General features: G+C 38.4%; 2 protein-coding genes and 1 long non-coding RNA gene across 10 annotated transcripts in view; all 3 read left to right on the top strand.

Moving 5' to 3' along the window:
* Window positions 1–1,449: 1,449 nt before the first annotated feature.
* On the top strand, window positions 1,450–12,518 carry cers2a (ceramide synthase 2a). 5 transcript variants are annotated; one of them, XM_036214322.1, is made up of 12 exons: window positions 1,450–1,746; window positions 5,531–5,704; window positions 6,851–6,968; window positions 7,084–7,202; window positions 7,666–7,723; window positions 8,981–9,031; window positions 9,114–9,206; window positions 9,637–9,765; window positions 9,952–10,058; window positions 11,462–11,615; window positions 11,693–11,779; window positions 11,855–12,518. In XM_036214322.1, exons 2-12 carry the CDS (start codon window positions 5,532–5,534, stop codon window positions 11,963–11,965), a joined length of 1,200 nt encoding a protein of 399 aa, XP_036070215.1. In that variant the 5' UTR covers window positions 1,450–1,746; window position 5,531; the 3' UTR covers window positions 11,966–12,518. The 5 variants fall into 5 exon arrangements, with proteins under 5 accessions (XP_036070215.1, XP_036070214.1, XP_036070213.1 ...); XM_036214321.1 differs by having other exon boundaries at window positions 5,525–5,704; XM_036214320.1 differs by having other exon boundaries at window positions 1,450–1,884.
* Window positions 12,519–13,977: 1,459 nt separating this feature from the next.
* On the top strand, window positions 13,978–16,847 carry LOC118599370. Of its 2 annotated transcripts, XR_004948692.1 has the most exons (3): window positions 13,978–14,499; window positions 14,673–14,768; window positions 16,225–16,847. It is a non-coding gene; the product is annotated as an uncharacterized LOC118599370 (long non-coding RNA). The 2 variants fall into 2 exon arrangements; XR_004948691.1 differs by having other exon boundaries at window positions 13,978–14,768.
* A 562-nt stretch (window positions 16,848–17,409) lies between these two features.
* Window positions 17,410–20,423, top strand: part of LOC112162674 (histone-lysine N-methyltransferase SETDB1-B) — a 7,335-nt gene continuing 4,321 nt past the window's right edge. Inside the window, exons 1-4 of one of the 3 annotated variants that reach the window (XM_024298542.2) lie at window positions 17,410–17,822; window positions 19,444–19,545; window positions 19,896–20,168; window positions 20,253–20,393. In XM_024298542.2, the coding sequence (XP_024154310.1) occupies window positions 17,798–17,822; window positions 19,444–19,545; window positions 19,896–20,168; window positions 20,253–20,393 (541 nt within the window). In that variant the 5' untranslated portion in view covers window positions 17,410–17,797. Of the gene's footprint in view, window positions 17,823–19,443; window positions 19,546–19,862; window positions 20,169–20,252; window positions 20,394–20,423 lie in introns of all 3 variants that reach the window. The other 2 variants (XM_024298541.2, XM_024298544.2) reach the window with 2 other exon arrangements.

The raw sequence follows: 20,423 nt of genomic DNA, 5'->3' as shown, positions 1-20,423 counted from the left end.
AAGGTGTTTTTGTCAGTAAAGCTCCTATGAAATCCATCACTGAGATAACAAATATTTATGAGTTTGATTCTTTTTTGAGCAATTTTATCAAATCTGTTGAACATTTATATTCATAAATTGATCATAAAATAAAATAAAATTTAACAGTTCAGTTTTTACCATGAAGTTTTCAGAGTTTTGTTCTTTTGTCTACAGCATGTGTCAGAGTCAAGGCCCGGAGGCCAGATCCGGCCCTCCAGATCATTTTATTTTATTGTTATTAATGACCCGATGTTATCTTGAGCTCATCTCTAACTTGTATAATTTTGACAAAATATATTTTTATGGAGAGTAAAATATTGAAAGTTATTTAAGGTTTAAGTTGGTTTATTCTGGAATAATATTCCTGCCTTTTTATTATTATGCTAAAAAGTTACAGTTTTAGAGTTTAAAAAATGGTCATTCTACTAGCTTTTTGGTATTTAGTAAGATCTTTTAGATTTATTTTGAAGTTTAGCTAATATTTCAGGTGCATGCTAGCTGTTTTGGCTAATTTAGGCTTTTTAAAAGTTTTTTAAGGCTATTTTGAAGTTTAGCTAATATTTATCAATAAATCGGAGCGCACTAGCTTGATACAAAAGAGCCTGCTAGCTTGCTACAACGGACCTCGCTAGCATATACCTGGAGGTTGGCTAGCGTAGCGAGCCAACCCACCGAGTGCTCACCTACGCTAATGTGGGCAAACCCAATCGTTGTCACCACAGAAACAGAAAAATTAACTTTTTTTTCTTTTGGAGCTTGAAATAAACCGTTTATTATGGATGATGTCACATTCCCTCAGTCCAGTTCTCTGATACAGACGATGGTAGAAACCAGCATTTAGTCGGTTGTGTCTTTGTGCAACTTTTGTTCAAGATTCACAAAGTTTATTTGTGATGTGGGAGCAGCAGAACTAAAGCGTTCAACGTATTTTCAGCTCCACGTCTGATAAAACTGAAAAATATGTCAAATGAGACGAAACAAAGACGTTCCACAAGTTGATATCACTTCAAAACAAGGACATTTTGATATTGTTTTTTTATTCCAAGTATTTGGTTATATTGTAATGTTTTGTCTAATGTGTAAATGTTCTCCGTGGTTCTGAACAAAACAGAATGAAGGGTTCAATTGTTGACCTGAGTATTATATATATATAAATATATATAAAATCTGTCAAATCGCTCTTTATTTTGAAAACCAGCATCATTTATCATTTTAAAATGTTTTTACCAGCCAAAAACTGTTTTTGAATATTTAAATGAAGTGATGAAAGCTCCATTTTTGGAGAGCTCAGACCAGAGGATGGAGGTGGATCTAGAGCTTCTACGTCACAAATACGTCATGTTTTTCAGAAATTCAACCTTGAGTTTAAATGTCTTCATAAATGTCCTAAATCCTCAGACAAACACAATCACATGTTTTACGTCCTGATGATCCTCCTCCTGTCTCCGCCCTCATCGGACCCTCACGACCTCAGAACCTCCATCACTGTTGGGTTGGATTATAAGGTTCCGCCCACAGAGATCCAACAGAAAAAGAATTTCTTCTCATTTTATGGACCGAGACTCCAGTTTTCCTCAGAACGGAGATTTTATCTTCATCTCCCTGAAGAATGAAGCGGAGGATCTCCGTCCATTCATCATGAAGCGTTCTGAAGCTCCATGAGGCGCTGCAGGAAGCGGGCACGCGGGATCTGACGACCAGCCTCACCTGAGGGGCTCCGTGAAGGTGAGCGCGCGCGCGCGTGCTCCGCCGTGACAGCAGCGGATCACACACCTGATAACGGGAACTGGACATCCCCTCCCGGGGGGGCGGGGGTTCCTCCAGGTGTTTGCTGCCTTTACCTGCTCGCGCTTCTTCTCTCAGGTAAACCGCCACACCTGCACAGTTTTTTTTTTCACAGAAACAAACGGGCACGCGGGGTTAATTCCACCTTAAATGAGCTTAATCTGTAGTCGAATCCTCATGGAGTCCAGGAATATTTATATTATATTGAATTTATATTTGGTTTAAGAGATTTGAACTAAAACTGTATTAGGCAGCTGGATGTTTGTGCGCATGCGTCAGCAGCTCAAACCCGACAACTTTTATTTTGAAGGGAAAAAAAAGAAACATGATCAGCCAAATTTACCAATTTAAGGTGGATTTTTTTTTTCGAACCAATTTAAGTCTCATACGCCACAAAACAAAGAAAAAAAAATCCAATCTCATTTTTGACTCTTTGTTGTGACTCCACTGTGGATTTGAACCTGTAACTCACCAGTTTTAGGTTGGACACTCTACCACGCGTCCACTGAGTTAGTCTGTATGGATTTAGATCCACAAACTAAAGTTTTTTTTACATGAACTGTTTGATGTAATATACAGTCATTTTAAAGTCTCTGTTTCCAAACTAATTTTGATTAATTATTTTAAAAAACAGTTTTTAATTTCTACTTTAACTAAACAAAGGTGGAATTTTCTTTAATATGTTCATTCTATTCTATAAACTCCCAGGAATCCTGTGTATGACAAAAAAGGCTTTAAAGGAAATAATGTATTATTTTTATTTGAATAACCAAAAGATAAACTAAAAGTTTTTAAATAAATCAATTTTATCGTTCCGATAATTCTTCTCGTCTTCTGGATCAACTGGATCTTCAGGTTTCTGACTCTTTTTGTTCCTCAATCACTGAATTTATTTGAGTCAAAGCGGATGTTTCTGTTGTTTTTGTTTTTTAAATGATTATCTGTAAACAGTAAACGTTTGTCGTGAGATCTGAGCTTCAGTTTTATCTGAAAATCTTTGACACCCAGAAATCAACTGAATGAAGCTGCTGATTCCCTCAAGAACAAAATAAAGTGTCATTTTTAAGACTTTACGGTGTATTTTCACCAGAGAGGAAGAGAAACTGATATTCATTCAAATCTGTTTGTGAAAAGAGGAAAATGTTCTGTTAGGAGAACCGGTTCTTTTCAAGCCTCATTATTCATCTTCAGAGGAAGTTCTTAAAGCTTCTAATAATATGAACCGCTTTTTATGAATCAGGCTTTCCAGGAAATCTGCTTCAGAAATACAGATAGAAAGGGTTAATTATACTTGCAATAAGGAAATTCAAAGCTTTTGCAGTTTATAGTGACATGAAAAAACATCAGAAAGATGAAAAACCAATAAATGTAAATGTATTTCAAAGAGAACCATCAGAGAAAATCAGATTTTCAGTTTGGAAGAGAGCAAACTTCTAAAATGAACAGAAGTCAAACTTTTCTGTTATTTTTTTCATTATAATATACATTTGTGTAATTAGGTTTGATTGACAGTTTGTTTTCCTTGTTGAGTCGAGTAAAGTCAGAACCTCCGACCCGTTCCAGACGTCATTGTTGGGGTTCAGAGAGATTTTAGGTCCATGAAGAACGTAGACGTATAAATAATAAAGAAACATCTGAGTGTTCCTGTGTTTGCCGTTAGTTCTTACATAATTTCCGTAAGGATTAATAAAGTATATATATCTATTTCTCCACGTTTTCACTGTTTGAAGAACCTCCTGCTCAGTTTTCAGACTTTTAAGGATCTCCAAAAATAAATCCATGAAACAAACGGATAAAGAAGGACAGTTTTAGGGCCACCAACAAATAAACTACGTAAAGTAATATTACACGTTTTTTTCTCTTTTAATCTCTTAAATTCATGAATTTAAATCTCGTAAATGTTCTCTTTTTTTTCTCGTAAATTTACGACTCTAAAAATCTCATGAATATACGAGTTTTCATCTTGTAAATTTTAGGATTTTTTTCTCGTAAATTTGCAAATTTTAATCTAAAACATTTTTGAATTTTTTTCTCGTTATTTACGACTTTAAATCTTGTGTTTTTTAATTTTTTTTTCTTGTAAATTTACAACTTTTGATCTATTAAATTTTAGGATTTTCTCGTAACTATGAATTTTAATCTTGTCGATTTTACAATTTTTTTTGGGAATTTACATCTTTAAATCTCGTAAATTTGTGATTTTTTTTTTGTAAATTTAGGACTTTTGATCTCTTAAATGTGAAGATTTTTAACTCGTAAATTTATTAATTTTAATCTTACAAATTTTAATGTCATACATTTTGCATAATCCTTATCGTCAATTAAAGACTTTAAATCATGTAAATGTACAATTTTTTTTCTTGCAAATTTACGACTTTTAATCTAGTAAATTTTAGGATTTTCTTCTTAAAAAAATTATGAATTTTAACCTTACAAATTTTAATGTAACAATTTTTACGTAGTTTTTATCGACAATTAAAAACTTAAAATCTCGTAAATTTACTCTTTTTTTCCTACAAATTTAGGTCTTTTTTCTCGCAAATTTACGACTTTTAATCTCATAAATTTACTACCTTTTATTATTCTTGTAAATTTAGGAGATTTATCTTGTATATTTAGGAGAAAAAATGTCATAAATTTAGAAAATGGCTTTTTAAGTCATAAATATACGACTTTATTCTCGTAAATTTCCAAGATTTAAAGTCGTAGTTTAAAAAAACATTTTTGTTTGTAAACTGGCCCAAATACTCTTTAAATCCAGACACTGACCTTTTCTTCTCATAATCCAGATCAAATTCAGGATCAGAAAAGCCAAAGAGAAAAAGGATTTACACATTCTGCAACTGACAAACTTGTTTACAGGATTTTAAACAGTAATAAAAACAATCCAACCTGAGTGGTTTTGATTGGTCCGCATGCACTACTTCCCCTTGGCTCCGCCCCTTCTGCCCCACCCCCCCAATCAGACCCACTGAAGGGGTCGTTTGGTTGATTGATTTTTTCATTCTAGACGGTGTCCTCTCCCCAGGTTAAAGGTCAACATAATTCCCTTGTGGTCATAGACTTAAGTTGGTGTGTGAAGATTATTCAAATAAACATTTTCCACACTTTACCACAAAATGGCCGCTAAACTGTACATCCTGTGGCCATCCCATAATAATTTCAAACTTCCTTTGGACGTCCTCGACTCGTGTTTTGGTGTCACTGAAATCGTTTCTGAGATTTTGTCTCCATTTATTTATTTTTTACAGTTGTGACACATCAGTTTAGTTTGGTTTGTTCTCTTTGCCCCAAATTCATTTTCTTGGGTACGAAAGCAAATTTTGGTGAGTTTTTGAGTTTGATGTGAGGTTCAAATTTTTTGCTCAAATATTGTAGAAGAAACAAGTTCTGAAAACAATCTGTTCCTGAAATATGAAGTTGTTTGTTGATGATACCTCTCTTTATTTGAACGTAATCCCGTCCAGATTAATCCTGATAGAACATGTTTGTGTTTCAAAGAACCACATTTATCATGTTTTTCTGCAGTGGAAGTAAAAGTTTTTAAGGACAGTTTGACATTTCGAGGCAGATCTTTGAGTTTCTCTTTAGAGTTCACTCAGGCCTCCTCTCTGCTCCCGCTCTGTCCCGTCCTTCCTGTGAGGACTTTGTCCTGCTGGATTAAATGAATCCGCTCTTATTTCCTCGGTGGAGTTCTGACCCGCTTCCCTCCGCTCAGCTGCAGGATGTTATCTCGCCTCCGAGCGCTGATGTGGGCGGACTGGGTCTGGTTCCCTGAAGGCCACAGCTGGGATGAACTCAAGGATCACGACGGGAACGTCTTCCCCAAAGTCCAGGACCTCTGGGCCTCCGTAGCCGTCGCTCTGTCCTTCCTGGTCGTGAGATGGATATTTGAACGGTGAGTCCACTTGATCCACTTCCTGTTTGGATCTGTTCTTTTATTTTAAACAAACTTCCACTAATTTCCACTTCAGAAAACCTCCTGAAGAATTTAATTTCTATTTCATCATTCAGGATTTGTAAATACAGTCTTTAGGATTTGGGGACGGAGTTAAAAATGTGAAAAATCTCTCGGACACGCCCACAGTTCACCTCCCTCCCCCTTACTGTTGTAGAACTATTCACTACGACCTGTCGCCCGCAGCACGCCCATAGATTAAAACATTTTATATGGCGAAGTTACAGAGAGCTGTGATGGCTTTACTCTGATTGGTCTATTTAAGGATGACTCTGAACCCAGAGGAGTGTGAACCCAGCCAGCACAGCCAAGTGGCCCCGCCTCTGTTTGCCCACGTTGGTGTAAGTGAAAACTCAGTAGGTTAGCTTGCTATGCTAGCTACCTGGTGGACTACCGAGCTTGTTAGCTTGCTAAAGCGAAGCTCGCTAACTTATTACAGCAAAGCTTGCTAGCTTACCTCAGCGGAGCTTGCTAGCTTACCTCAGCGGAGCTTGCTAGCTCGCTACAGAGTAACTCGTTAGCTCGCTACAGAGGAACTCTTTAGCTCGCTACAGAGTAACTCGTTAGCTCGCTACAGAGTAACTCGTTAGCTAGCTACAGAGGAACTCGTTAGCCCGCTACAGAGTGACTCGTTAGCTCGCTACAGAGTAACTCGTTAGCTTGCTATAGAGGAACTCGTTAGCTCGCTACAGAGTAACTCGTTAGCTCGCTACAGATGAACTCGTTAGCTCGCTACAGAGTAACTCGTTAGCTCGCTACAGAGTAACTCGTTAGCTCGCTACAGAGTAACTCGTTAGCTTGCTACAGAGGAACTCGTTAGCTCGCTACAGAGGAACTCGTTAGCTCGCTCCAATCAATTCGGAATGGAGCTGTGAAAGGAAAAGTCTGGAGCGAGATTCACCTGATTTTCTCCGCTTCCACACGTCGCACCAAACCTCCTCCAACTGCAGTTGGCGGACATGCACTGATAGAAGAAGCCTCTCCTGGTTGTCCAGTGTGAACACTATCAGCTAAATGTGTTTTAACTCCTGCTGTGAACATTAACCGTCAAACTGCTGGTTCCCCGTGTGGTTCTTCAATCTCCAGGATAGTAGGAACTCCTCTGGCTTCTCTGCTCGGCGTGAGCCTCAAGCCCCGCCTCTCAGCTCCTCCCAATCCCACCCTGGAGTCTCACTTCCGCCAAAACTCCAAGTATCCCACTCAGGTACTGAGCTCCTCTCCGGGGTTCTCCTGATGATGAAGACATGAACGCCGTGGCGTGAACGGCGTCCTCGTCTCTGTGCCTCACGGCTTCGCTGCTGTTCTGCTCTTGTCGTTAGAGCTCCGTAGAGAGTTTGAGCAGACAGACGGGCTGTTCAGTACGACAGGTCCAGAGGTGGTTCCAGAGGAGGAGGAACCAGGAGCGACCCAGCAAGCTCACCAAGTTCCAGGAGGCCAGGTGGGTTCCAGTTCTACCAGGAAACGGGGTCAGATATGATTTCAGTTGAGCGTTTTGAAAGGTTTCTGTGAAACTTTTACTTTGATTTTGATACAACTGCAGGTTTGTTTAAGATTTAAATGAATTAAAAACACGAACCTTCAAACCGATTTGGTCAAACATGAATTTTAAATAAGCTGAAAATTCCTGAATCTTTTTTCTTTAGTAAACTTTGAATCAAAGAGAAAAACTGACCATTTTCTGCACAGAATCTCAACCCAGAGAAATGTCTTTTTGTAATTTATCACTGAATTATATCCTTTTTGGTTTTATTAAAGTGAGTCAAATTCCTTTGTGTTCATTGAATTTCAGCTTCAGTTACCAACATGACCTGATAGTTTTAGATTCTTATTCTGATCCTTGTCTTCTTGTTTGTTGATTTTGTGGCGTGTTGTTGTCCTGAGATGACTGCTTTGTGTTACAGTTGGAGGTTTACCTTTTACCTTTTTGCCTTCTATGGCGGCCTGGCGGTCCTCGTTGATGTGAGTAAATCAGATAAATACGTTTTTCTGCTGTTTTAAATAAAAAGGATAAAATTGTTTAAGAAAAATTTTTTTTTTTTTAAGAAATTCGTGTTTGTTTCATGTTCCTAAAAGAGAGTATTAAGGGTCACAATAAGGAAAACATATTAGATTAAAGTCAACAGTAAAATATGTAACATTTGATTTACAAAGTTGTTATTGAACGTGGAAAAAGTCGTGTTTTTAAGAAAAAATAGTTGTAATTTATTAAAAATAAAGTTTTACATCTACAGAAAAGTAAAGCAGATTTCTAAACAAAGTGACATTTTTTTTATTTATTTTTTTATTAAAAGATTAATGTAACATTTTATTTATAAAAATCATTTAATTTTTAAAATTACAACAGTTTTTAATGCATAAATGTTCAACTTCATTGTTTTTTCTCCCTAAAGTGCTTTACTTTATTCTTGCAAAATGTTTACGTTTATTCTGACATGTATTTTGTTGTCGTACGGTGGCCCTTATGTTCCATATTTTCCTTAGTGTCTGACTGAACATCCTTTCTACAATTATCATCATCTTCTAGCTTTGCTAACATTAATAAAATGGAGAACTCTAAATAAAATACCACATAGATAAAAGTTTATTCTTACAAAAACAATCCCTGTTTTGACTTTTTTCCCTTAATAGTTTAAAATAGTAATTAAATAGTTTCTAAAAATGTCCCTTGAGCTGCAGTTAATATGCAGATGCTGAGATTTTTGAGCCACAGAATTACTAAGTTAGAAAAATGTGTTGATATTCTAACATTCGGGTCTCTTTTGATGTCATTTCCTGACATTTTTCCTTGTTTTAGTTTTTCCTGCCCCCTCCCTGTTTCTTTACTTTTATTCTTTTCTCTGTTCTAAGTTTCTCTGTAGATTTAAAGGTTTTACCATCATCCTTTCCCTCTTTATTCTGCACTTTATTAAATCCTTTCTCCTTCTATTCTGATTCACTCGGTCCGTCTGTTTGTGGTGTCGGGGATTTGGTTTTCTCTAAACTCCAAAACCGCCTAAAAAATCTTACTAAACACCAAAGTAGTCCAAAAACCTGCAGAATGACAATTTTAAAAAACTTTTTAACATAATTATGAATAATAAAAATGCAGGAATATTATTCCAGAATAAATCAACTTAAACCTTAAATAACTTTCCCGGATCCGGCCCGCGGGCCGTGACTTACAGGAAAGAGAATTTCAGCCCCACGACCTGAACCTCGTTCTCCATCCGTCTGCAGAAACCGTGGTTCCGAGACAGCAGTAGGATGTGGGAAAACTTCCCCAAAATGGTAAATATTGTCCCGTCTGTGAAATGTTCCTGAAAGAAGCTCCAGTGGAATTCTGGGTAAAGCGGCTCCTGGTCTCTTCCAGCCTCTGCTGACCTCTCAGTACTGGTACTACATGATCCAGCTGGGCTTCTATATGTCTCTGCTGCTCAGCGTCGTGTCGGACGTCAAACGGAAGGTAAGCGAGCGGCTCCTGGCGTTAGATCGTTGGATCAGGAACCTTCTGGTGACCTTTCATCAGGAGGGGATGACCTTTTTTTTCCATTTTTTAATCGTAATTCTTTATGTTTTTAATCAAAAGGTCTTGCGTGAGTTTTAAACTCTGCTGTAATTTGGTATTTCTTTAAAGCGTAACTCCACCGCTCCAGCGTTCACTCTGGTGAGAGCAGGAAATGCGTCTGCTGTGCTGCTTAGGACGACTTTGACTGTGAACATTCACATCAAAAGTTCAGTTTCTGTTTGGCAGTGATGTCATTTCTTCATCCTGAACAGAAAAACAGGATCAGAGGGACAGTTGAACATCCAGACGTTCAGAACCTCTGGGTTCTAGCCGGTTTCTGTGACCCGGACCTGCTTGTTAACCGTTTCCTTTTCCTCTGCTGTGGCAGGACTTTTGGGAGCAGATCGTCCACCATGTGGTCACCATAGGCCTCCTCAGTGTCTCCTGGGTGGTCAACTACATCCGGGCCGGGTCTGTGATCCTGCTGGTGCACGACGCCTCCGACTATATAATGGAGGTACGATAACGACCTGTTCTGGAGGGACGTGATGGAGAAGATCCACTAATGAGAAGCAGAAAAAGAGAAAATGTTCTGGTTTCTCTAGAACCAAACATGATCTGATGGAATCTGCAAAGTTTATTTCTGTTCCTTTGAGGTTCATAAAGACTGAAATTACAACAATTTCTCTTTTTTGTTTTCTAGTTGGCCAAAATGTTCAACTATGCTGGATGGAAAAGAACCTGCAACTTCCTCTTCGTCGTGTTCGCTGCCGTCTTCATCGTCACCCGCCTCATCGTCTTCCCCGTCTGGTAATACGAAGGGAAATCCCAGATTCAGATTTCTGTTTGGAACGTGTGGCGAGTCATTTCACCGTGAAGGAATCTGGTCTCAGCAGCTTTCATCGATGAGGTCTTTTATCTACAGTATTTTTACAATTTGGAGCTTTAAAAATGAGAAATTTGTTTAAAGAAAGAATGAATTTGCATTTGTGTTCATAAGTAACAGTAACAATAGAACAACAGTTTTATCACTATTTATAACAGTCCAAACAAGAACATCAGTCAGGTTTGTTTTATTTGTACGAAACTATTGAAGCCAATGAATGTATGTGAGGTAATAATGAATGTCAAAGATTTTTATATCTTTTAAGGAAAAATATCTCATCGGAAACAAACTTGCTTTCACCCAGAAAATATTTTTTTTCCAAATCATTTAACTAAAAAAAATGATTTTAAAATAGTTTCAGTAAACTAAAACGGTGTTGCTGCCCCAAACTACAAACACCTGTAATGTTCTCACCCGTAACGTTCTCACCTGTAACGTTCTCACCCGTAACGTTCTCACCTGTAACGTTCTCACCTGTAACGTTCTCACCCATAACGTTCTCACCTGTAACGTTCTCACCTGTAACATTCTCACCTATAACGTTCTCACCTGTAACATTCTCACCTATAACGTTCTCACCTATAACGTTCTCACCTGTAACGTTCTCACCTGTAACGATCTCACCCGTAATGTTCTCACCTGTAACGTTCTCACCCGTAACGTTCTCACCCGTAACGTTCTCACCCGTAACGTTTTCACCTGTAACGTTCTCACCTGTAACGATCTCACCCGTAATGTTCTCACCTGTAACGTTCTCACCCGTAACGTTCTCACCCGTAACGTTCTCACCCGTAACGTTCTCACCCGTAATGTTCTCACCTGTAACGTTCTCACCTGTAACGTTCTCCAAAGACATTCACTAACACCTTTCCAAAAGCGCATTATAAGGTTCATACACTTTTAACTTTTTCAAATCAGATGATTTTAATGTTTCTGGTTCTGATTCAGGTGTTTAATTAGACAAACACAGAAGATTGTTTGTATCATCAGTTTAGTTGCAGAAAATCGCATTTTTCTTTCTAAGAACAAAAATCAAAGACTCTCTTTGTTCTCTCCGCCTTTGTTTTCTGGCTCTCGGGTCACACGAGCGTCTGTTCACAACAGAACTTTCACAATGAGAACTCACAGTCTGTCTGTGGGCGGAGCAATCAGAGAAAAGGTTCTCAGGAGTAGCATGAAAACGTGTTCGGTGGGTTTGGATGTCGATCAGCCTGGCCTGCGTTTGCTTCATCAGAGAAGCTCTTCGGCATGTGAACACCCGGTTCAGCAGCACTGGGGCTGTAAGGGCTTCTGATTGGACTCTGTTTTGCTCCGCCCTCTTTTCTAGGCTCCTCTTCATGGCGATGACGCTCCCTTTGACCCGCTACACCCTTTTCCTCGGCTTCTTCCTCTTTGGCGTGATGCTGCTGATGCTGCAGATTCTGCATGTCATCTGGGCGGGGTTCATCCTGCGCATGGTCATCAAGCTCCTGCAGGGCAACGTAAGAAACCAGATTTGTTTTTACGTTGACGCAGTGGGACCGCCTCTTTGAGCCGTGACCGCTCTTCCTCCTGACAGGACAAATTGGAGGACGAGCGGAGCGATAACGAGGAGACGGAGTCGGACGAAGACAATGAGGGCCACGAAAAGCTGAAGAACGGTCACATGAAGAACGGTCACGTGAAGGACGGTCACGTGAAGAACAGTCACGTGAAGGACGGTCACGTGAAGAACGGTCACGTGAAGGACGGTCACGTGAAGAACGGTCACGTGAAGAACGGTCACGTGAAGGACGGTCACGTGAAGAACGGTCACGCTCAGGTCCTCAACCATCGCTCCAAAACGGACTGATGGCGAAGCGGCGCTGAAGCGTTTCTATCTTCCTCTGCATCCGCCGGCGCCATGTCCAAACCTTCCTGTTCCTGAACGGGAACGTTTGAGGAGGTTCAGAGAACTTGACGACGTCACACATGTATGTGATCCTGGTGTGGAAACCAGCAGCTGCTCCGAGCGGCCATGTTTTCTCTGATTTAGTTTCAGTGAAATTCCACTGAATCATCAGAGAATAAAAAATAACGTTTTTAGGAGCCAGAAAGCTCAACCCTTCCATCTGTGAACCAAATTGACAGATTTGTATTGGTTCTTATGTTGGATGGTTTTATTTTCCTGCATCTTTTGTTTGTGTCGGAACATTTTTACTTTTGGAAACAAAGCGTCTGTACGTTAGTCAGAAACGCTTCAGGGTTTCCCGCCTTTCCTTCTCTGAACTTAAAGGTTTGATTCTTAGTTGTGATGTTGGATCCCGCCGGTAGTTTGGAATCATTTAAAAGTTTTAAATTGCCTTTTCTTGGCAGATTTTTTTGGTTAATTTAAAAACTTGTGTTTAAAAAAATAAAAAGAACGGTTTCCTGGAAAGTTTCTTCATCATTTCAGTTTTTTATTTCAAAAAATAAATAAAAAAACATGATGTGAATAACTGTCTCGTCTGTTACTTTACTAAATCTGAGATTATCATTCAACCTGCATGTTCCGACATGTTCAGTAGTACTACAGTCCAATGTTTTGTCCAATGGTCAAGGATCAACAGTGCGGTTTCCGTCCTGGTGGTGGAGCGGTGAACCAGCTCTGCACCTCTCCAGGGTTCTGAGGGTTCGTGGGAGTTCATTCATCCAGTCCATTGGTGTTGTGTGGATTTGGAGAAGGCGTTCGACCGCGTTCCCCGTGGTGTCCTGTGGAGGGCGCTCTGGGTCCAGGAGAGAAACCGCGGCTGGCCTGGGAACACCGCGGGGTCCCCCAGAGGAGCTGGAGGAAGTGACCGGGGAGAGGGAAGTCTGGGAATGTTTGATTAGACTCCCGGTCCCGATGAATGGAAGAAGATGGATATGCAACCTTTATTATAACTGAATTCTTTTAAAAATAAACTTTACATTTTATTATAATTCAGAGGGAGTCTGAGATTAGATATTTGATGCTGTATGGTAAAAATGTTTTTGCTGTTGCAGCCTTCACGTTTTTTCTGGTTGTTTTTCTGTTCTCTCTTACAGCGATTCGATCAGCTGATTGTCAGGATCAGATGATTGTCAGGATCAAATCAAATCAAATCAAATCTACTTTATTAATCCCCAGTGAAAGAGGCGGCCGTCGTCTAGCTATGCAAAAATAAACTTGGTTGCGTTTCGTTCTCTTGACATCCTCAGCATCTCTTTGTTGGTTGTTGGGACTTGTCTTTAGAACACTTAAGTTTGTAAAAATTGGGGGCTTGTCCGGGATTTGAACCAGGGCCTTTCCACCCTTAGAATCATATTCCAAGACTATTATTGCTTTACAGTTTTTTTTAAAAAATGAATCAATATAATATCAGTAAAATATTACATCCTGCTAAGCTTTGTCTCTATTTTTATAATTTGAATTTGAATCTGTTTTTGTTGTTTTTTTCTGTAGTGTCCAGGTTTGTCTTGAAAAGTGATTTTTAAATAAAATGCATTAAAATTAAATGTATTGAACCTTTAGTCTTCTAAAAATGTAACATTAACAAATAAAATTCACAGTTTTATTTATTGTTCTAGATGATTTATCCATTAATTTATCCATATCCTTAAATATTTTGTTTATTTCTCTAACAGAAATAATAAAAAAGGAAGCTTAATTGGAAATGTTTCTTTTTTCCACATTTGCTTTAATTTTCTAAACACAAAAAGCATAAAAATATAATGAATTCAAATGCATTTGTTTGTTTTCAGGTTTTATGTTTATTCTTTGATATATTGAAGTATTTTCCTTTGAGGAACAAAATATGACATGAACTTTGTGAGTGGAACAGAGACGGCTGTAACTGCTACCGCTGGTGTAGAGTCCACGTCAAAGCTGTCTGCTGCTGTGATGACCTGCTGCTGGCTCTCATGTTTTATGCATTTTAATACAAAACTGCATCAAAATTTGATTTTTTATTCATCTTTTAGACTTTTGAGGCTCAACTTTTGATGTTTTTTCTCAGCCACCCTGTAAAAACTCTTTCAGAATCAGCACTTCCCGTCCCCGAGGGCCTCCTTCCTTAATTGCATATGAATCGGGATCACTTTACGCTCCTGCGCCGCTCCTCGGCGTGGGCAGAGTTCATGTCACTGGAAGCCTGACTGTAACAATCTCCATTTTAAAGTAGTCGTTTCAGTTTCCAGCATCTGGCTCTGCTATTGAAGTGACATGCGGCTCCTGTTTCTGCCCCTCCGTGAGGCCGGCTGCTCCTCAGAGGAGCTCTGGCGTTCCCTCCTCCGGTTCTCATCCCTGAGCTCCATCCTGCTGCATTTTGAGCCTTTTCAGCCCGTGTCACCGAAGGCGCCGGAGTGACCCGCTTGGGAAGTCGACAATAAGCGGTTACACCGACGGAGGTCCGTTTACAGCAGAACAAAAGCAGAGGGGTGTTTGATTCACTTGTGAAGCATGTAGGGAGTCATCCAATTCCTGTTTAAGTATTGATGGGGGCTTTACATGGCAGGGGCAGGTCGGGAGGTGCAAGCGCATGCTTGTAGATGTTGCATGTATTTTGAATGTGTCTCTGAAGGTGAGGGCTTCACGGTGGGATCTGTGCTTCAGACTCATGGACACCGTGAAGATTTACTGAACTGATGCGGCGCCGGAGGACGACGCTGGATGAATGGTGAGTTCATAAAAACGTGATTGAAGACGACTTCAGGGTTGATGCTGAATGCAATTAAAACACAAATAAAAATGTTTTTTTAATGACTCAATTGGCTCAAACCAGATGATTCTGAATGTTCATGATATAAGTCAACAAAACCCATTTAATATTCACTTTAATTTATATTTATTTACCTTTAATACAAAAACTAGTGTGGCAAATGCATTAAACATGCATAAAAATGCCTCAATTTGTAAGAAAAAATAAATAAAGGAGGTTTGTAGGTTATGAAAGCCTTATTTTCATTTATGAAACAGTATATTTCCAAAATCCAAATCAAAAAGATAACAGGAAACTGTATGTGCATGTTAACCACATGGTTCATCTGCTTTTGATCTGTCTATATCTATTTGAAGGAATGTACTGAAGTACTTAAAAAAAAAATTGGCTGAGCAGCTGCTACACTTACCCACCCCGTCTGCTACCCTGATTGGACTATTTAGACATTATATTATTAGACAATTTTTCAAAATAGCATCTTTTTTGTTGGTTTATCTCCATAGCAACAATTTTATTTTTTGCCTCCCTAGGCCTGACGAACAGATTTACATCATTTTTTGAAGAATCTGCAAAAGTAAAATTTTGGATTTCCTTAGCAACTGAGGTTTTTAGTTAACTACACCCACATTTCTCATATATTCATATCATATGTTATATCATTTCGCTCATCTTGATGCAACAATTTATGTATTAAATTTTCCCAACATTCTGATTAAAAATGCACAACCACCAAAGGAACGCCGCTTTTGCTAGCTTGCCATGCTAACCCCGTTCAAAATCTACAAACTTTAAAAACTAATTTTGTTCCCAAGTAGCTTCCCAATGATGCTCGAGGAGTTGGGATGTGATAGATGGAAACTCCTGGGAAGAGTTGAAATTTGTAGAAGGTGTTTAGGAAATATCAAAATGGCCGCCTTATCGCCAGGTCAAAGGTCAACAAAACGTCGGTTGTGGTTGAAGACTTAATCTGGTGGTCTGTGTGTGAAATTTAGAAAAAATTTTCAAATGTAAGTTTGTTTTTCCCATATTATAGGAAAGTGTTAAAAAAATTGCAGAATTTCACACTTTGCCATAAAATGGCCGCCAAACCTTTGGTCATGTGACCTTCCCATAACAATGGCGAAACTTCCATATCTTCTGGGTTTGTGTGTTTTTTTTATTTAACATTTATAATAAATCCCATTGAGATTAGATCTCTTTTTCAAGGGAGACTTTGTGGATTAGAAATATTATTTTTGAGCCCCATGAGTCATTTTTTCCATTCCATGAATGAGTTTCTGAAGGAAGAAGAAGAATTGTGATCTCTGGTCCTTGGGTTCAGTGAAATGAAACCGTAAACGATGGCGTCTTGACTCCTCCTTGATCATAACTTCTCTCTTATGCTCCTTTCATGAAGGTGTCTGTATCTTTTCAGTCGGTCGTTCCTGACGTGACTGCGAGGAACAAATGAGGAAAAGTCCCCATCACCCTCATGGACCGCGTTCCTGACCCCGCCCCGCAGTTGGAGGTGGACGTGGACCTCGGCTTCGCTCTCTTCTTCTTAGGCCTCCTGTGTTTGTTCCTGCTGGCCACGGTGGTGCGCTGCGCCCAGACGGTGGTGGATCCCTACGGTTCCATCTCCATCTCCACCTACGAGGAGGAGCAGATCACCTGAGTCAGAGGGCATTCAAGGACAAGTGGTTTACATGATAATAACGTAAAGAGTGTTCAAAGTCTCTAAAGACAAACTAGTTATGGGATCATCCACGCTGTGGGCGTCAGGTCGGAGCATCGTTGGGGGGCGTGTCCAAAGGAGGAGACGGAACAACCACGAAAAATCCATCACTTCCATAAAATGGACATTCTGGTCAGAATTGTTATTTACAAATGAAAAATTATGTCAAATACTTTAAACATTTGCATAATGAGGTTCATTTTTTTAATGTGGTGAAAATATTTAATCTACAGCTATTTTATGTTAAGTGAACGTTTTACTGTCGATCTAATTCAGTGTATTTAGAAAATATTGGTTCAAAACCAAAGTTTAAAAAAAAAAAACTAAGAATTTTTCCAGGTAAATCCAGATAATTCCAATAAGACGAGAATATTTTAATGCTATGCTAATGGACACATAAACCGAGAAAGCAAAAAGTTTGAAATTAAGTTATTTTACAATCTATATTACTCTTTTTTATGTGTAATGCATTTAATCTTGATGTAAAATTTGTTCTAAAAATGTTTTATAACAATCTTTGCAGATGAAAAAATTCAGATAAACAAATTCCTGGTTTGTTTAAAGGATGTATTTACAGTTTAAAGAGTAAAACATTTAACTTCTATTTGTTTTGATCACTTTTTATTAATTCAAAAGGATAAGTACACTAAAAGTGAATCAGTATACTTGAAGTTAACTCTAATATGCTCCGATTTAGACTGAAAAAGTATTCAGTTAGTATTTTTTCTTCACTCCACTATAGAAACTGCTTATATTTATTCTAAAGTATACTTAATAAGATAAACAGAGCTGTAAGCTCCAGTTTGACCAACCCACCCAAATCCACTTAGATTACAGCAAAAAATGACTTTTAAAATATTAAAAGGCTTTATGTAATATTATTTTAAATGTCACTTTAAACGTAACCAAAAAAATGGAAACTAGATTTTACAAGGGTAATCAGTTCAATAACAATACACAAACTACTCTGATTTTCTCTTTTTATTTAAAAGAATATTAATCAAACATTTATTTTTTATTATTTTTATTTTACACCACTTTACAAGCGTTCATTTGATCTATTTCATTGCAATACTCCAAGCAGCCGCGTGGGGACAAAATGGCGCCGTTTTGTTGTTGATCATTAAAAAACCACGAAGAAGAAGCAGAAAGAGGGCGGGGCTTAGCCGAGAACAACAACGTCGATAGACATCTGCGGAACAGATGATCCCATCAGCCGTCAGTCGTAACATTTTCTGTTTGTTTATTTATTTGTTCGGTTTCATTCTCGTTCATGGATCGTTGGAGCGCGGCAGCAGGTAAGCGGCGGTTTCCGGTGACGTAACTCTGTTTGCTAAAGAACCTTCATCGCTGCGTCGTCTGCGGTTTTTAATTTTTATCTCCACTCGAGAACATGTTCTGTTAGCGTTTCCCCTCAAAAGTAAATACATTAATACATTTAAATCAACGCAGGAATAAAGGATGTAAATCTCCACACGGCTTTGAGTGGAAATTCTACCTTTTAGCGACAAAATTACAGCCTAAAAATGAAAATTAAGTCAGAAAAAAAGTTAGAAATTCTCTCATCTAATTATAATCTGAAGTTAAATTTGAGAGATTCTAGTCAAAAACTCAGAGAAATGAACCCACGCTAACTCATTTCAAAGGGAATAAAAAGCGAAGGAACCTCAAACAAGTTAATTAAAAATAAAAAACAGAGTCAAAATTCACAACACTTTAAACACATGCAGAGGCTGGAAAAGGTTTCAGAAATTAAAATAAAGTTTCTTTATTTCAAAGTAAGATTTCCGAACTACAAGAATAAAAATAGTCATCCAAATGTTTACTCATTTAAAAATATAAAGTAAAAACATTTTTTCAATGTCATGTTTACCCTAAAGAACCCAATAAGAATTTGATCGTAGACTTTTCAAGTTAATTGAAGCGTTTATGACTCAAAATAGAAGTCAAAACTATAAATGTTTTTTCATTTTCTCAATGTATCTGCATTCCTTGTGTCTGAAATGAAGTGAAAAGGCAATTCTGCTATCAGCTTTTTCTTCTTCTCATCTGTAACTTAATTAAAATGATAAAGAAAATGGCATTTGACATTTTGAGTTGCAGCAATTATCATAATTAAAGGTAAATCAATTAGAGAAAAGGAAAATAAACTGTGGCAACATTTGTTCTTCTAGGTTTAAATCAAATAGTTCCAGAAATTGAAATGAAACTTTGACCTAACTTACATTTCTTGATCTTTCATTTATTTATTTACTCAACAGATGAAAGTGTTCACTAATGGACCGAATAATACAGAAATGCACTATATTGACCCTTTTTTTGCCAAACTTACAGGCATTTTATTTTTTTTACTTTGAATTGATAGAGATTCAATATTGAAAATGTTTTAAATTTTCAATCTTTCTAATGATGACCAGTTATTAGTCCTGTTATTGTTTTTTTTATTTGTGTTGCTAAACTGAAAACACTAAAGACAAACAAAAGACATAAATATGTCTGGATGCTTAATTGTTTCTTGATTAGAAAATAAAAAAAAAAGAGATACATTTCTCTTTTTATACATCTATTTAATCTTGTAAATGATGCCAGTATAATCACTCTTCATATGCATACTTTTGTGAAAGAATATAAAGAATTTTGGAGAAAAATGTATTTTTTTTCTAGAAAAAAACCCTCTGACCTTCAAAGTTTCTGTTTTCCAAACTTTGTTGTTCTGGAATTATTGTGACAAACAAGGATCCTCTTTTTCCATGAGAAACAATGACTTCTCTGTTTTATCTGAAGCTTATCTGCCTCTCAGAGTCTGCAGCTTCACACAGAACGTCGGGCGTCTGCGTCTGCTGTGTCTTTGCTCTGTTGTGAATTTACATGTTTATAATATTTAAATGAACCTTTCTTGGTGTAAATGTGTTTCTGCAGGTATGCAGGTGGAGCATTTGGAGGCCAAAGCTCCTGAGAGGTCCAGGAGGTCCATAGAAAACAAAAGAAAGACAAAGTCTGTCAAAAAAGGAGACGATGGAGGTAAAGATCAACTATCAGATATGATAAACTGAGATACATTGTTTTGACTAGAAAAAAATATAAAAAAATATATTTTTTTCTATGTCTCTGCAAATCTGAACAGTTTTAAATGAAGCTCCTTCATTTCTTTGTTTTTAAAATCTGAATTTGCTAAACACAAAAAGGTTCTTTTTGAATCCTTTTATGGGTGAATTTAGAACTTTTGTGAAAAATGTCAACATGTCGGTTTGCTCAGCAGCAGCGTTCTGATGGTATCAGTAATGTCGACGTGGAGCTGCTGCTCGATGGAAATTAAATAAAAATAATTTTTCTTTCAGAGAATTCACCTGACTCTGTTCTCTTCAAGCAAGAAACTCCCAGCAAGGCCTCAAAGTGGGAGGACGACCGCAACACCCTGAACTCCATCAAAGAGGCGGTGGTGGTTCTGACCCGGCTTCCCGACTATAAGATCAGCGCTCTGCGTCCGCCCACGCCGCCGCAGTTCTACAGCGAAGACGAGTCCCTCAGCAGCTCGGGCTCGGACATGGGATGGGCGTCGGAGGAAGACTCCAGCGACTCGGACTTCCCCGTTCCCAACCACAAACAGAAGGCTTCTGGGTCTGGAGGTTGTGCGTCCGGCAGCGGTAAGGCCGGCGCCGAAACTCTCCAGGATGGTGTTGATGTTGTTGTTGCCACGGCAGCAGAAATAATCTCCCGTCTACCTGCAGCTTTTGGTCACTGTTCTCGAGAAGCTTCAAAGATTCACTCGGAACTGGCAAAAGAAGACGTCAAAGTTGACATGATGGTCCTGGCCAGGAGGAGACCTCTGAAATGGAAACGAGGGAAGATCGTGGAGATCATTACGAAAGGTAAAACCGTAGACGCTTCAGAGGTGTTTC

Source organism: Oryzias melastigma, linkage group LG11 (genome assembly GCF_002922805.2).
Source record: "Oryzias melastigma strain HK-1 linkage group LG11, ASM292280v2, whole genome shotgun sequence".
NCBI classification, from domain to species: Eukaryota; Metazoa; Chordata; class Actinopteri; order Beloniformes; family Adrianichthyidae; genus Oryzias; species Oryzias melastigma.
The sequence above is the reverse complement of the archived record's forward strand: the minus strand, read 5'-3'. Positions and strand labels throughout refer to the sequence as shown.